Source organism: Sorex fumeus, unplaced genomic scaffold (assembly GCF_029834395.1).
Source record: "Sorex fumeus unplaced genomic scaffold, SorFum_2.1 ptg000002l, whole genome shotgun sequence".
NCBI lineage: Eukaryota > Metazoa > Chordata > Mammalia > Eulipotyphla > Soricidae > Sorex > Sorex fumeus.
The window spans coordinates 71,945,173-71,960,952 of record NW_026606059.1 but is presented as its reverse complement, the minus strand read 5'-3'; the positions used below and the strand labels follow the sequence as shown (position 1 = coordinate 71,960,952).

At 43.4% G+C, this 15,780-nt stretch overlaps 1 protein-coding gene across 1 annotated transcript in view; it reads right to left on the bottom strand.

Moving 5' to 3' along the window:
* NUDCD1 (NudC domain containing 1) overlaps positions 1-15,780 on the bottom strand; it is a 77,728-nt gene that overhangs the window by 53,074 nt on the left and 8,874 nt on the right. Inside the window, exon 2 of the mRNA XM_056110710.1 lies at positions 1,579-1,733. Coding sequence (XP_055966685.1) covers positions 1,579-1,733 — 155 coding nt within the window. The remainder of the gene's footprint in view (positions 1-1,578; positions 1,734-15,780) is intronic.

The following is a 15,780-nucleotide window of genomic DNA, read 5'->3' as shown; positions in this document are numbered from 1 at the left end:
GATCCTAAAGTCTCTGCACCTCCAAATTCCTCAAAGCTGAAATTACAGGAGCACGCTCAATTAGGTGCTAACACCTAACTCAAAAGACAAAAGGAACACAGAAGGTCCAGCTAGCAAACAGCTCAGTAAATTCTTAGACAAGGACTTAACATACCCGTGGTGAGATAAAACAATTTGGAAAGAAAAAAAAAGATTTATTTTAAACTTATTGATTTTAATATGGGAACTTTGTTATCTAATCATTGTCAACGGTAGACCTGTAACAACTGCTGTGGCTTTTGTTTACATTAAAAAATTTAATAAACAGCAACATTTTAAAACATTGCTTGTTTTTAAAAAACAAATTTTGCAATAAAGGAAGTATTACAAGAACTTACGTGAAAAGTAGTAAAATTTCACAAGCAAAGTAGATAGATTCTAAGGATGCAATATAATGGGGGTTTAGAGGATCAAAGTACTTAGGGAGCTATTACCTATCGACTATCCAAAACTAACATATTAACTCAAATTATGGAGTCTACAACAATAAACCCTATAACTTTTAACCATTAAAAATAACACATTTAAATAAAAATTCAGGAAGAAATAAGAATAGTCAGGGGCCAGAGAAAAAGTATAGCAGATAGGCGCTTATCTAGGCGCTTATCTTGCAAGCGGCTGAACCAAGTTTTCAGTTTGATCTGAGGCATTCCGCATGGTCCCTTGAGCCCACAAGGAGAGACCCCTAAGCATCGTTGAGTGTGGGCTTACAACCCCAACAACCCTCCCATATATACACAAAAAAAGAATATTCAAAGAGAAAACTGAAAACCCATTAGCTCAGAAAAAAATACAAAAAAAAAACACAAAGGAACATATTGGACAATCTAAAAAGAACTGTATGACAATAACATAAAAACTGTATCGCTAATTACATGAAATATAAATGTTCTAATCCCTCCAATGAAAAGATAAAGATTGTCCCACTTGATTTAAAAGGACCAATTTATTCTTTTCATAAGGCACATTAAAAATAAAAAACATTGATAAACCAAAGGAAAAGGATGAAAACAATACTGCACTAAGAAAAATAAAAGTCAAAAGCACTCTACTGGTAGAGGATGGTTTCAAGGACTAAAAATAAAGAAGGACACTTCAAAATGCTAAATATACTGATCCACAAAAGAAAATAACAATTCTCTGTATTTGTAACCAATTAACATAGTTATATATGTAACAAAATTTATGTGGGGGAAAAAAACCCACAATCATAGTTGGGCATAACAACTGGAAAAGGAGGCATGAACAGTCACAATGACACTGGTATTTTACACACGAATATATATAAAATATATAATACATGTATATACACGAAACCATATAACGCAATACAAGGAGTTGAGGGAAATACATATATAAGTTTTAAAAAAGGGAAAAAAATAGAATTAAACAAATAAAGTTTTTATATACCCCAATGACAGGTTTCCATTTGTTAAAGGAATGTGTACTCTAATCCTCAGGATATTGATTCTTCTATCAAAGGGAAAACTAAGGTTCAAATCTACTGGAAAATGTAAGTACTATGTATTTTTTCCTTACCAGCATCACAGTTAAATTCATAATTCTTCCAAGGTTATCAATGTAGTAGACACTATCTTGATACCAGGAATCACAGTGCAGGTAATTGTACATTCCAAAAGCATGCATGTGCTCCAGTGTATACTGATCATCACGCAGTTTTACCTCGGCCACAGCTGAAATACAGAAAAATAAAGAGATTACAAAATCATGACTTTCTAAGAAATGCCTGAAAGGCAAAGAAAGTCCAGAATGCCAACCACAAAGGCTTTCATGACAAATTACTCTATGATTTACTCAAAAGCAATCTCTGGTCACTAGAAGCACTGCATGTGAGGGATGAAGAGTGAAACCAGCATTGTCCCTGGTCACGCAGAACCAAAATACAATAGTCCTGAAATACTGGACTTTGCCAATGACCCTCTTTTTTCAGAACTGCTTTATTATAATTGTGAATGCAAAAAAAAATTGTGAATACAAAAACTAAAGAAATTCTAAAATAGAAGATTTCCACTCTGGGAAAAACTAACTCCATTTTGTAAAATGTGCTTTTATCCCTAGCTGGAGTGATAACACAGCAATAGGGCATTTGCCTTGCACTCGGCTGACCCGGCTGACCCAGGTTCGGTTCCTCCGTCCCTCTCAGGGAGCTAGGCAAGCTACTGAGAGTATCTCACCCGCACGGCTACCCGTAATGTATTTGATATACCAAACACAGTAACAAGTCTCACAATGGAGACATTACTGGGCCCGCTCGAGCAAACTGATGAACACTGGGAAGACAGTGACAGTGACTTTTATCCCTATTATCTCACTCTTGTCACAGTAATAAAAATTAATAACTGAAATAACACATAACTATTAATTAAAATTAAATAACAAAATATTGAATTTTATTATCTTGTTATTTACTTCTGGTGACTTTAAGAGCTCTTTTAGTGGCTTCCACAATTTAAAATTTTCCAAATGTGATTTCTGTCTCCCACTCCATATGTCCAACCATTACAATTCAGTGCTGTCATGACTTAGGATTAGTTTGTGATCTAAAAGAAAATATGTGGAGCGTTCAGAATAAGAGAAGGAACACATGGAGGGTGCGGGATCCCGGAGGAAAAGAAAAAAGAAAAAACAGGTTCCAAAATGAGCCGAGAGCACCCGCAAGTTCCAGATGGAGCAGGCGCCGCAATCCGCCTCCCCCAGATGGAACCCTGGTGACCAGAAGCCTCTACAAACACAGCTCGAGTATGCGGGAACGAGGACTTTTTCTCAAATCTGCCGGACTACACCTCCCAGGTAACCTCTGATTCCGGAAGTCACGCCCACAGCCCGCCCCCCAGCGCCATCTTTGAAGCGTTCAGAATAAGAGAAGGAACACATGGAGGGTGCGGGATCCCGGAGGAAAAGAAAAAAGAAAAAACAGGTTCCAAAAAGAGCCGAGAGCACCGGCAAGTTCCAGATGGAGTAGGCACCGCATCCCGCCTCCCCCAGATGGAACCCTGGTGACCAGAAGCCTCTACAAACACAGCTCGAGTATGCGGGAACGAGGACTTTTTCTCAAATCTGCCGGACTACACCTCCCAGGTAACCTCTGATTCCGGAAGTCACGCCCACAGCCCGCCCCCCAGCGCCATCTTTTAAGCGTTCAGAATAAGAGAAGGAACACATGGAGGGTGCGGGATCCCGGAGGAAAAGAAAAAAGAAAAAACAGGTTCCAAAAAGAGCCGAGAGCACCGGCAAGTTCCAGATCGAGTAGGCGCCACATCCCGCCTCCCCCAGATGGAACCCTGGTGACCAGAAGCCTCTACAAACACAGCTCGAGTATGCGGGAACGAGGACTTTTTCTCAAATCTGCCGGACTACACCTCCCAGGTAACCTCTGATTCCGGAAGTCACGCCCACAGCCCGCCCCCCAGCGCCATCTTTGAAGCGTTCAGAATAAGAGAAGGAACACATGGAGGGTGCGGGATCCCGGAGGAAAAGAAAAAAGAAAAAACAGGTTCCAAAAAGAGCCGAGAGCACCCGCAAGTTCCAGATGGAGTAGGCGCCGCATCCCGCCTCCCCCAGATGGAACCCTGGTGACCAGAAGCCTCTACAAACACAGCTCGAGTATGCGGGAACGAGGACATCTCTCTATATACAAAGTGATCAATGAGAAGTAAACCACCCAATCTTTCTCCCTGAAAATCAGAGTTAAGTTTGGAGCATGGCCACAGCCCCAGAAACACAAGGACTTAATGCAGAAACCAGCAGCTTAGAGCAGAAGAGTGAACGGACGATGAGTTAACCCAGGCCATCATTTCTGCCCCAAGGGGAAAGGGTGTTGCCCCATTCGCCCTCTCTTCTCTGGAAAGAAGGATGGCGGCCGCATGGGAGCCATGTGGACAGCAGGTATGAGCCGGGGGTGTGGGGGCGACTAAAACCTCATGGGAAGGGGGGCGTTCCGGTCCGTCCTTCACGCCCTACCGAGGTCACCAGTTGCCCCCCACGAGCGGCTCTCCAGCACGGCCACAGCCCCAGAAGCACAAGGACTTAATGCAGAACCCAGCAGCTTGGAGCAGAAAAGTGAACGGACTATGCGTTGATCCAGCCCATCAAGTCTGCCGGAGGGGAAAGGGTGTTGCCCCAATCGCCCTCTCCTCTCTGGAAAGAAAGATGGCGGCCACATGGGAGCCTTGTGGACAGCAGGTATGAGCCGGGAGTATGGGGGCGACTAAAACCTCATGGGAAGGGGGGCGTTCCGGTCCGTCCTTCACGCCCTACCGAGGTCACCAGTTGCCCCCCATGAGCGGCTCTCCAGCACGACCACAGCCCCAGAAGCACAAAGACTTAATGCAGAACCCAGCAGCTTGGAGCAGAAAAGTGAAAGAACTATGCGTTAATCCAGGCAATCATTTCTGCCCAGAGGGGAAAGGGTGTTGCTCCCTTCCGCCCTCCTCCCTCTGGAAAGAAAGATGGCGGCCACATGGGGGCCTTGTGGACAGCAGGTATGAGCCGGGGGTGTGGGGGCGACTAAAACCTCATGGGAAGGGGGGCGTTCTGGTCCGTCCTTCACGCCCTACCGAGGTCACCAGTTGCCCCCCACGAGCGGCTCTCCAGCACAGCCACGGCCCCAGAAGCACAAGGACTTAATGCAGAACCCAGCAGCTTGGAGCAGAAAAGTGAATGGACTATGCATTGATCCAGCCCATCAAGTCTGCCGGAGGGGAAAGGGTGTTGCCCCATTTGCCCTCTCCTCTCTGGAAAGAAAGATGGCGGCCACATGGGAGCCTTGTGGACAGCAGGTATGAGCCGGGAGTGTGGGGGCGACTAAAATCTCATGGGAAGGGGGGCGTTTCGGTCCGCCCTTCACGCCCTACCGAGGCCACCGGTTGCCCCCCACGAGCGGCTCTCCAGCACGGCCAGGACTCCAGAACACAGAAACCAATTTCTTAACTATCTGACTTTCAGTAGAAATACTTCCAGGGTCAATAGGTAAAAGAGCAGAAATCCAAAACCAACATTTAATTCTTGAACCCAGCCATAGAAAGCAAATCACTTCACAATGCTTTTTCAGCATGTCTGATTTGGAGGGGGGGGTAAACTCTAAATAATAGTGGTGAATCTTTTATTGAAACAATGAATCTAATCAAAGCAGATAGAGTGTTAACTAGAATTCATCTGCCTCACAGGGACGGGGAGGGGTGGGGGGTGGGGTTTTATTGGGGTTCTTCATGGTAAAAAATAAGTATTGGTAAAGGGAAATGTGTTTGATATTTGCATGACTGAGACATAAACCTGAAAGCTTTGTAACCTTTCCCACAGTGATTCAATAAATAAATAAAAAAATAAATAAATAAAATAAATTAAAAAAAAAAGAAAAGAAAATATGTGGGTAGACTATACTGGTCCAGTATCTTGTCTTCATATAAAACTCATTTTGCTGTATTCTAATAGCAAGTAATGTCTTCCTTTTCCAGAATGTTCACTAGTTTCTACTATTACCAACCTGGAGTGGTATTTGACTTATTAATCATTCAGTTATTCGGCAAATATTTAAATATGGACCAGTGATGGAGATGGGCACACTTTACCTTCCTTGCATTTATGTTGCCGTAAGTACATATGTATCCTATCCCGTATTTGTGTAAATATGCAATCAAATTGTGACATGTCAGGAATAAAAAGTATTTTCAACCATGGGAATAAGAATAAGATTGGGAGTTGATCAATTTGTGACCATTTAGGAAAGCGTTCCAAAATGTGAGCCTACATATAAAAGATTGTAGAGTTAACTTACAAGAAATATTTACTATACTTGCCCCCTTATGCATCAGAAAAAAAGGAGAGACACTTGTGTTCAAAGAATTAAGAAGTTTCGACTGGTTGAAATAGCACTCTGGACAACCACTGCAGAAAAAATGACAAGGACTGAAGATAGAGAAGTAGGCAAGAAACAGACCAAGAAAGACCTTGTCTTCTCCCCAAAGCACTGGACAGACTCAATGCAGTCCCCATAAGGAGACCCATGGCATACTTCAAAGAAAGAGATTAAACACTCCTAAATTTTACTCCCCTCCCACTCCCAACACCTTAAGCAATCCCTGGGAAAAAGAAATTGGCAAGTATCACTTTCCCCAACGTCAAACTCTCCCACAAATAGGTAGTAATTAAAACAGCGTGGTACTAGAATAAAAAGTGACCCTCAGATGAGTGGAATCGAGGTGAATATCCGGAGAGAGACCCTCAGGCATATGAACAGTTAATCTTCGACAAAGAAGCAAAAAATGAAGTGGAGCTAGGAAAGCCTCTTCAGCTAGTGGTGCTGAGAAAGCATGGCTGCATGCAAAAAAAAAAAAGCCCCACAAAACTTAGACCTTTTTCTAATGCTATGTACAAAAGTCAAATCAAAATGGATTAAAGACCTTGATATCAGACCTGAATTGATAAGGCACACAGAAGAATGTGTAGGCAAAACTCTCCATGATATTGAAACTGAAGGCATGTTTGGGGTATGGTGCCACCAGCAGGTCAATTTGTACCTGTGAGGTGAGTGCATCAGCAGCCTGATGACGCCTTCAGACTTCCAGATACCCCAAAATTGCTGCTGTGCCTCTGGCCAGACCCCATAAACTTGGGGCAAAGTTTACCAAGAAAGTAAATGGCCAAAAGTTAGGCATGTGGGAGACACACCCACAAACCACCTTGGGCTCAGTTATATAACTGGAGGCATGGCCTCTCTGGTTCCTTATCGAACTGCTTGATGGCCATGATCCCAGAGACTCAGAAACAACTCTCAAAACCCAATGGCTTTGGGCAGAAATGCTTCAGGTCCCTGCAGTAGGTTACCGGCACTGGGCCAACCCAGGTGGGAATAGGTTTCGTGCCTTGGCCTGTTCCCCCTGTAGGCCCAGTGGCCGCCATCCTCCAGAGGTCACTGGACAGTCAGGTTTGGGCCCACAGTGACGAGACACACAGGGCCTCAAGGGACAGGGGTGGAGCCGGCCCTTTCTTCCCGTCCCAACGAGACCCCAAGTCGCCACCCACAAATGGCCTCTCTGGCTCCTGATCAAGCTGCTTAAAGGCCATGATCCCAGAGACTCAGAAACAAATATCGAAATCCATCGGCTTTTGGCAGAAATGTATCCGCACCCTGCAGTAGGTTACTGTCGCCGGGCCACCCCAGGGGTAAAGGGGGCTGTCCCTCCACCTTCTCCCCCTTGGCGGCTTGGTGACCGCCATCTGCCAGAGGCCACTGGACAGTCAGGTTTGGGCCCTCAGTGATGAGACACGCAGAGCCTCACAGGATGTGGTTGGAGCCGGCACTTTCCTCCCTATCCCAACAAGACCCCAAGTCTCTGCCCATGAACGGCCTCTCTGGCTCCTGATTAATGGCCATGATCCCAGAGACTCAGAAACAAATCTCGAAACCCAGTGGCTTTTGGCAGAAATGCGTCCTGTCCCTGCCATAGGTTACCAGTGCAGGGCCAACCCAGGTGGGAATAGGTTTCATGCCTTGGCCTGTTCCCCCTGATGGCCCGGTGGCTGCCATCCTCCAGAGGCCACTGGACAAACAGGTTTGGGCCCTCAGTGACAAGACACGCGGGGCCTCACGGGGTGGGGGTGGATCCAGCCCTTCCCTCCTCACCCCAACGAGACCCCGAGTCACCACCTACGAACAGCCTCTCTGGCTCCTGATCAAGCTGCTTAACGGCCATGATCCCAAAGACTCAGGAACAAATCTCGGAATGCAGCAGGTTTTGGTAGAAATCCTTCCAGATTTAAGTGTTAAAATTTCAGAATTTCAAAATCACGCAGCCACTACTGCAGCCACACGACATCATATGTTATTCTTAACCAGCAATAAAAAACAAATTGTCTATTGTTGCCTTTTCAGCAGATCTGAGTGTTAGGGTAAAATCCCAAATAATAATGGTGGGTCTGGTGTCAAAATATTGAATGTGATCAAAGTAGAGAGTAATGTGGAAATCATCTGCTCCACAGGTAGGGGGAGGGTGTGGGATGGGGGTATACTGGGGTTTTTGGTGGTGGAGAATGGGCACTGGTAAAGGTACAGGTGTTTCATTGTATGACCGAGACTTAAACCCAAAAGCTTTGTAACTGCCCTCACAGTGATTCAATAAATAAAATTATAAAAAATGAAAAAAAAAAAGTAAGGTGGAGTTCATGCCCAATTCAATCAGCTAATCAGTGGCTGAATAAATAGCAGTACTCCTACATTAAAAAAAAAAGAAACTGAAGGCATGCATCAACCAAAGATGAAAGACCACTCACCAAGCAAATAGAAGCAAAGATAAACATATGGGGTTACATTAAAGTAAGATGTTTCTGCACCTCAAAAGAAACAATGTTAAGGATACAAAGACATCCCATGGAATAGGGGAAATTATTTACCCAAAACTCATCTCATATTAACCTCACTCATCTGGAGATAATATGAAAGATACATAAAGCACTGGTAGAAATTTACAAGAAAAGAAGTTCAACCCCATCAAAAAATGGGGAGAAGAGATGAACAGGGACTTTTTCAAAGAAGAAACACAAATGGCCGAAAGATACATGAAAATCTGCTCTGCATCACTAATCATTAGGAAGATGCAAATCAAAACAACAATGCACTATCACACTACAGAGACTGGCACACATCAAAAAATAATGACACAAAACCCAATAAACATACTCTCTCTCAATGTCAAAAAAATTTTAATAAAAAAAATTTTAAAAAAATGTAACAGAGAGAGGAAGAGAACACATGGTCTTATAAAAATTAATATCCAAAAACCTGCTTAATGCTGAGTTGCCATACTTCACTAAAGGTTCACACACTTCAATGTGTGGTGGAAAATAATATAATGTGCAATGGAAGGAGGTATACCTGTATTATATCATTTGACTGTGCATGATGCTGGAGAAACTAATTTTCATTCAATCCCTCCCTCTCTACCCACCCCACCCCTCCACCACGCACCCTCCCCCCCAACTCCGCGACCCCCAATCACCACCCCTTATATATTTCTCTTAATAAAATGATGGGGCTGGAATGATAATACAGTGGGTAGTTATGCATGCATGCAGCCAATCCATGTTTGATCATGGAATCCCATATGGTACCCTGAGCCTACAAGGAGTGATCCCTGAGCATGAGCACAGAGCCAGGAATAAATCTTAACAACCGCTGGGAGTGGCCCCCAAAACAGAACAGAAACAACAACAACAACAACAACAAACTATTTTACTTCACCATTTGTTTCCTCTGGAAATTCTTTCTTGCAAGGGAAGGTGACAACTCGGGAAAACCTGGGGAGAGATTAGGACTGACATTCTTATTTCTATGAAAAGCAATTTCTCACTCCAACCTGAGTCCAAAGCTCCTGCAAAACTTGGAGGCTGAGTGTGGACCGATTCCCATGCCATGCTGACTCCGAGCAGAGCTTGACAGCTGCCTTGCGAGGCTGGTGGGATTCTAGCATCCAAGCTTCACATGTGCTCGTGGCAGACTCTCTTAGTCCTGACCTTCCTGGGCATCCCCCTGGGTGACTGAGTGGGTTAAACAAGTGGCAGCACTTTTTTTCTTGAGGCTACCATCCTTACTCCCCATATCACCCAAGTTACCTGCACCACTTGGTAAGAAAGACAAGAGTCAAGCAACCTGTAAACACTCATGAGCCACCAGGACACCTACTTCCACCGGGAGCCACTGCACCACAGGCAACATTCAGTAAAACATTCAAAGAAACTGCAGAAGAAAAATCTCCAGAAGGCAAGTAACCCCAGGGAAATCTGCTGTGCAGGCACATGCTGTGGGGCTTGTCTCATGCAGCTTGATAGCAAAGTAATCCAGCATACTGGAATCTCACACCCTGTCCCGAATATTGGAGTGCTTTCTCTCTCTGGGTGCAGTTTCTCCCAAGCTCTCCCTTAGTTCAGGGAGGGATTTGGGATTTCTTAGGTAGGAACTAGGGTGCAAATGAGGCTGGGCACACAAATTTAGCAGAAGGCAAAATAAGCAGAGGCAGCAGAGCTCAACGGCTCACCCATGAGGCTTCCGAGGTCAGCTCAACATACACCAGTGGTTATGCTTATCCTAGCTTGGACTTAAGGATAAGCAGAAGCGTGGTACAGGCCTCCTGCAGAGTAGGGGTTTGAGTCTCCTGCCAGATGAGGGGTTAGACTCTTCGAGAGAATTCAGGGCAGTTCCCATTTGATCAGGGATTAGGGTCCATTCCCTGAGAATTTTAGGGTATAAAGTACCCATCAGGTGAGGGATTGGAGTCCCCTGCAACTACTTTTAGGAATCCCCATCGGGGCAGGAGGCTGAAACTGGAAACACAAGTCATGCCTGGGTTAAAAGTCTCCCTCATGAGAAGCTAAAGCCTCCCGGGAACATAAACTCCAGGACCACCCTGCTTCAGTTTTATCTTGGGTGTAGCTGCTGTTGCTACCAAGGATGCAAAAGCATGGGAAATTCGCGTTTTAATTCCCAAATACTTCCCTTTAGGGTGCTTACAAAGGCTCTGGAGGAAGGCCTTCTGGCATTCATACCTCCGAGACTCCAGCTGTCTCTCCAGAACCACACTTCTACCCTGTAGTTTTCACTGGAAATGAAGGATTGGTGAGTGAAAATGAAGGAAAATGCAATCAGCCTTTGCTCACATTAACTCAAGAGTCTGCCTGCTATGTGAATTTATGTTGTTACTCAAATAACTTAAAGTCAGTCTTTTCATGAGGTCAAAGCACACCTAGTTTAAGTTAAAAAAATAAAAATAAAGTAAGTAAAGGCCCTCCCGTTGTTCATCGATTTGCTCGAGCGGGCCCAGTAACGTCTCCATTGGAGACTTTGTTGTTACTGTGTTTGGCATATCAAATACATCACGGGTGGCTTGCCAGGCTCTGCCGTGCGGGCGAGATACTCTCGGTAGCTTGCCGGGCTCTCCGAGAGGGGCGGAAGAATCGAACTCGGGTCGGCCATATTGGCTGCGTGCAAGGCAAATGCTCTACCCGCTGTGCTATCGCTCCAGCCCCCCCCCAAAATAATAAAATATAAATAAACAAAGTTTTATTTATACTTTTAAAATTCTTTCTGGTTTCATGGTGATCTGTATGAGTGTTTTACTAGAAGTGATTTTTGTTTTTTTCTTTTGGGACCACAACCTGCAATGCTCAGGGGTTATTTCTGGCTCTGCACTCAGGAATTACTCCTAGCGGTTCTTGGGGCACCATCTGGGATGCCGGGAATCAAACTCAGTCAGACGCGTGCAGGGCAACAGCCCTACCTGTTACACTTGCGTGCCGGCCCCAAGAAGCCAAAATGTTAAGGATGAAACTCCTCAAGACTCTTGATACATTCTCATTAATTCACAACATGGAGCAAACATTTTTGCCAGTTGTGCTGAGTTATAGAATCTCTAACTGTGAGCATTCTAAAGCCTTTTTTTCCATTTATAGAATTGTTCTAATTCCTCATGTTCAGAGAACTCTACGGGAGGAAGGCTTTAACAAGTACTACTGAGCTAAGACTTGTCGTGAAAATGAAAAATTGCAGAAGATCAAGATATTAAGAAAAAACTTTTGATGTTTAAATGGTACGTTTTACCTCTAGAGATCGTAACCATTTTTTTTTTAAAAATCTATGATCTATAGTAAACCAGATTATATCTTACCACGAGTAAAGGTTAAAACATTTCCTTTTCTCTCTTCTTGACACTTCTGAGCAAATCCCATTTATACTTACGACAATACATTTGTGTGCTTAAATCCAGGGATGAAGTCTTTAGTCTTAGCAGTAAGCTCTGCCTTGTATAGACAGAAAATCTCAAATTAACTGTGGGACCCAGAAGAGACCAAATGGGGGAGCTTAAATGCCAAGAGCAGGCTCAGATGACAAGAGGTGCAGACAAACCTCCTGGAGACCCGGGCCAACTCGGTGAGAAACTGGGAATGTCTTTGAAAAACAAGGAATGTCCAGCTCTGCAACCACTGCCTGGGCTCTGCTCTGTGTTTTGGAAACTGGGATTTCTCCCAAGACTGAAGAGACTCTGCTGCTCCTCCAGAGGAAAGGACCAATACCACCTCTCCATCACCACCTTACTTACCAGATAGACCCCTTGTTCAAGCCTGGGTGGCCCTGATATGACAGGAAAAATATTGATTTCTACATTAATAGGAGAACCACGTGATCTGTCAGTAGCCAATTCCCAGGACGTCTCAGCAAGTAACAGGTACCCCAAAGATAAAGTTCTCTGGTCTTCCTAATTGCTAAACATAGCCCAATTAAAGAGTGGGGCACTTTAAAGCTATCTGATCCACTGCAGATCCAAAAGAAATAAAAGTTGTGGGCCTTCTGCTTGAGCTCCATGATCCCAGGTGAGGCCTGCTTTGGCCGACATGACTAGCCTATTCCGGAATGGAAGGCAGAACTGCACCCCCCACCCCACCAAGGGAGGGTCCCAGCAGCCTCTACACCCAACCCGCACCATATTAAGGTCCACACCACAGCTCCTGAAATGCATAGCTGCTTATGAGGCTGTATCACAGATCTCCCCAACACAGTACATGCTGCAGTTATTCTGTCATTCTGTAAGAACAAGCAGAGAAAACAGAGAGCAATCTCTGTTTAATCCCTCAATATTTGGGGGATTAGGGGAGGCATGGTACTACAAAGACTCATCCCCAAGTCCAGCAAGAATATTAGAAAAGCAATATTTAGAAAATGCAAAAGATCAGTTTGCTCATTGAGCTTTGTAGAAGCTCAAGACAAAGTTCAAGGATCAAAAATACTATCACTGAAGATAACACCACCAGCAAAGCCTCAATGTTGTGAGTGACGCTATGACGAGGGTGTTCAATGAGTCTAAAGAAATGAAAGCAATGCACAAGGAAGAATGAGAGTCAAAATGAAAAAACTACAGTTGGAAAGGGCAGAAATGAAAAGCACAGTAGGCAATATTAAAAAGTCAATAGAAACCCTGAATAGCAGAAACTCTGAAAACAGAAGCTGAGCAAAAGATCAAGGAGCTCCAATGTAAGGAGGAAACCACTGAGAAACAGCAAAAGGTAGGGAACAGTCTGAAAGGAAATGAACAGCATACCAGAGGATCATGGGATGAGTTCAAGATCAGAGTCTGAAGAGCAGGAGGGCAAACGTGCTGAAGAAACATTAGTTCATGTTTCGACATCATCAAAAAGAACTTCCTTGAGATGAGGATTTCAGGCACCGGGATCCAAGAGGCCCCAAAAGGTGCCAGTGAAAATAGATTCAATGAGAAAATCTTCAAAACGTTATCCCCAAAATGACAAAAGCCAAAGATAGAGACAGAATATTGGATGCAGCAAGATTAAAAAAGGAACTTACATACAATGGAAAGTCCATTAGATGTCCAGCAGATCTATCAAGACACTATGATTGAGTAGAATACAGAAGAGTAAGAGAAGAGAACAAAACTCAACGAAATTAATACCTCTCCCCAGCTACATTATCATTCATATTTGAAGGAACCATATACAGTTTCATGGACAGGCAATAGCTTAAAGAATTCATAGCCCTGAAACCAATTTTGCAAGAAGCATTAAAGGAGCTCCTTCAAAGGACAAGAAAGACTTACCATCATGTGGCACTGAGTATGGTATTCGCTAATGGTACAGATGGTTGTTCTCTACTAGGTTAAGAAAGGTTAAAAAGACAGCAATTCATTATCACCAACTGGCTTTTATTGATTTTCCCCCCCAACTTTATTTAAACACCATGGTTTACAAAGTTGTTTATGATGATTTGTTACAGGCCCTTCACCAGCGTAAGTACATTTCCAGGCACCAGTGTCCCCAGTTTCCCTCCCACCATCACACGGCCTGCCACTATGGCACTTTTTCTCTTCCTCCCCTCCTTTCCCTCCATCCTCTCCCTCCCTCCCCTCCATTCCTCTCTCTCTTTCTCATTGACACTATTTTAGTTTATAGTTACCATGGAAAATCATGGAGGCAGTCACATACAATTAGGATCATTGATTCAAAGGTGCCTCCCTCCACTGATTAAGAAGGAGAACAGGAAGGGAATAAGGAAAACAGCAAGTCTCAAAGTATAAAGAGAGACAAAACAAAGGAGTCTGTTATCCCTCCCTAAAGGTCCCATTCCTGGTATTTACAGGAATATCTACACTATTTTCTCTCTTCCTTAAATAAACACTTTATCCCTAGCAGAGGGTTTGCTTATTAAACAACAGCTTTCTTAAGGTATGTTCTGCTCTCCATGGAATCTTTTCTGGGGAAGCATAAGAATCCGAAATAGGGGAAAGACTACTCAAGCCTCCAGCTTTGATGTAGGGACATGTGTCCAAATGCCAAAAGTGTGACACGAGAAAAGAATCAATCCTGCAAAATGAACAATGACGATATGTAGACACTCCAACTCAGGCTATCAGGTTTCACAAAAAAGCAAGATCCAACTACTGGTGCCAATAAAAAAAGGCTTGTTAATTACTTACACACAAATAAGTTAGCAAAAAAAGTAAAAGAACGGAAATATGTGTGTATCTGTAATATATATATTATATATATTACACACTGTAGCACTGTCCTCCAGTTGTTCATTGATTTGCTTGAGCAGGCCCAGTAACGTCTCCATTGTGAGACTTGTTGTTACTGTGTTTAGCATATCATGTATGTCACAGGTAGCTCACCAGGCTTTGCAGTGCGGGCAAGATATTCTCGGTAGCTTGCTGGGCTCTCGATGAGGGGCAGGGGAATCAAACCTGGGTTAGCAGCCGCATGCAAGGCAAGCGCCCTACCACTGTGCTATCACTCCAGCCCATTTTACACACATTATGATTATATTAATCAAAAGAGTGACCATTCTAATAGCATAAAAGCCCAGAGTAAAAATGGGGTCAAATTATTGAGGACATAAAATCTGATTATGTTTATGAAATGTAAAGGAACTTGAAAATATATTATTATAGCAGTGCTAGAACAACAAAAAGAACGAGAAAAATCCACAATTATAGTCAGAAAAACACACTATAACTCTCTTGGGCAATGATGAACCCAAAGTAATTATGCTGCATAAAAGTAAAAAGCTCTTGCCCCCACACAGAAAAAAGAAAAAGAGCATAATGCATAATCCCAAGTAGATATAAAGCAATCTCATACAGTTACAGAAAGCATGTCAGCTGTTGTTTAGGGATGGGATAGGGAGGTGGGGGGGCATGGAAAAGAGGTAAAGGCTGACTACAGAACAATGGAAACTCTGGAGGATGAGAGCTAAATTAACCTTATTCTGATGGTATCTTCATTCAGCATACAGTCCTATAAAGTCATGAATGAGTTATCGGAAACTCTGACTGTGCGTGAAAGGACATAACAAAACAGGTTCTCCAATAAATTAGTTCCTTGCAAGATAAGCCAGGATTATTTTTTCTCATCAGCATTATAATGTGACTTTGAGTGAAACAACTATATTCAAGTTTCTCTTGTAAACATGTCAAAACATACCACAATATACTAAAATATGTACAACTAATGTCAATAAAGCTCATTAAGCTTTTTATGTGTGTGATACAAAATATCTATTTACCAGACATATGCAAGTATTGATAAAGCACTGAAAAAGATGGACCAAGGACCCGTAAATACAGAATGAATAAATATGATAGTCCATGAGGTATAGGCTTCTAGGGGAAAATACAGTATAGGTTCTAATTTACACAGACTCTAAGTAGTCAAGAAAGGAATCTG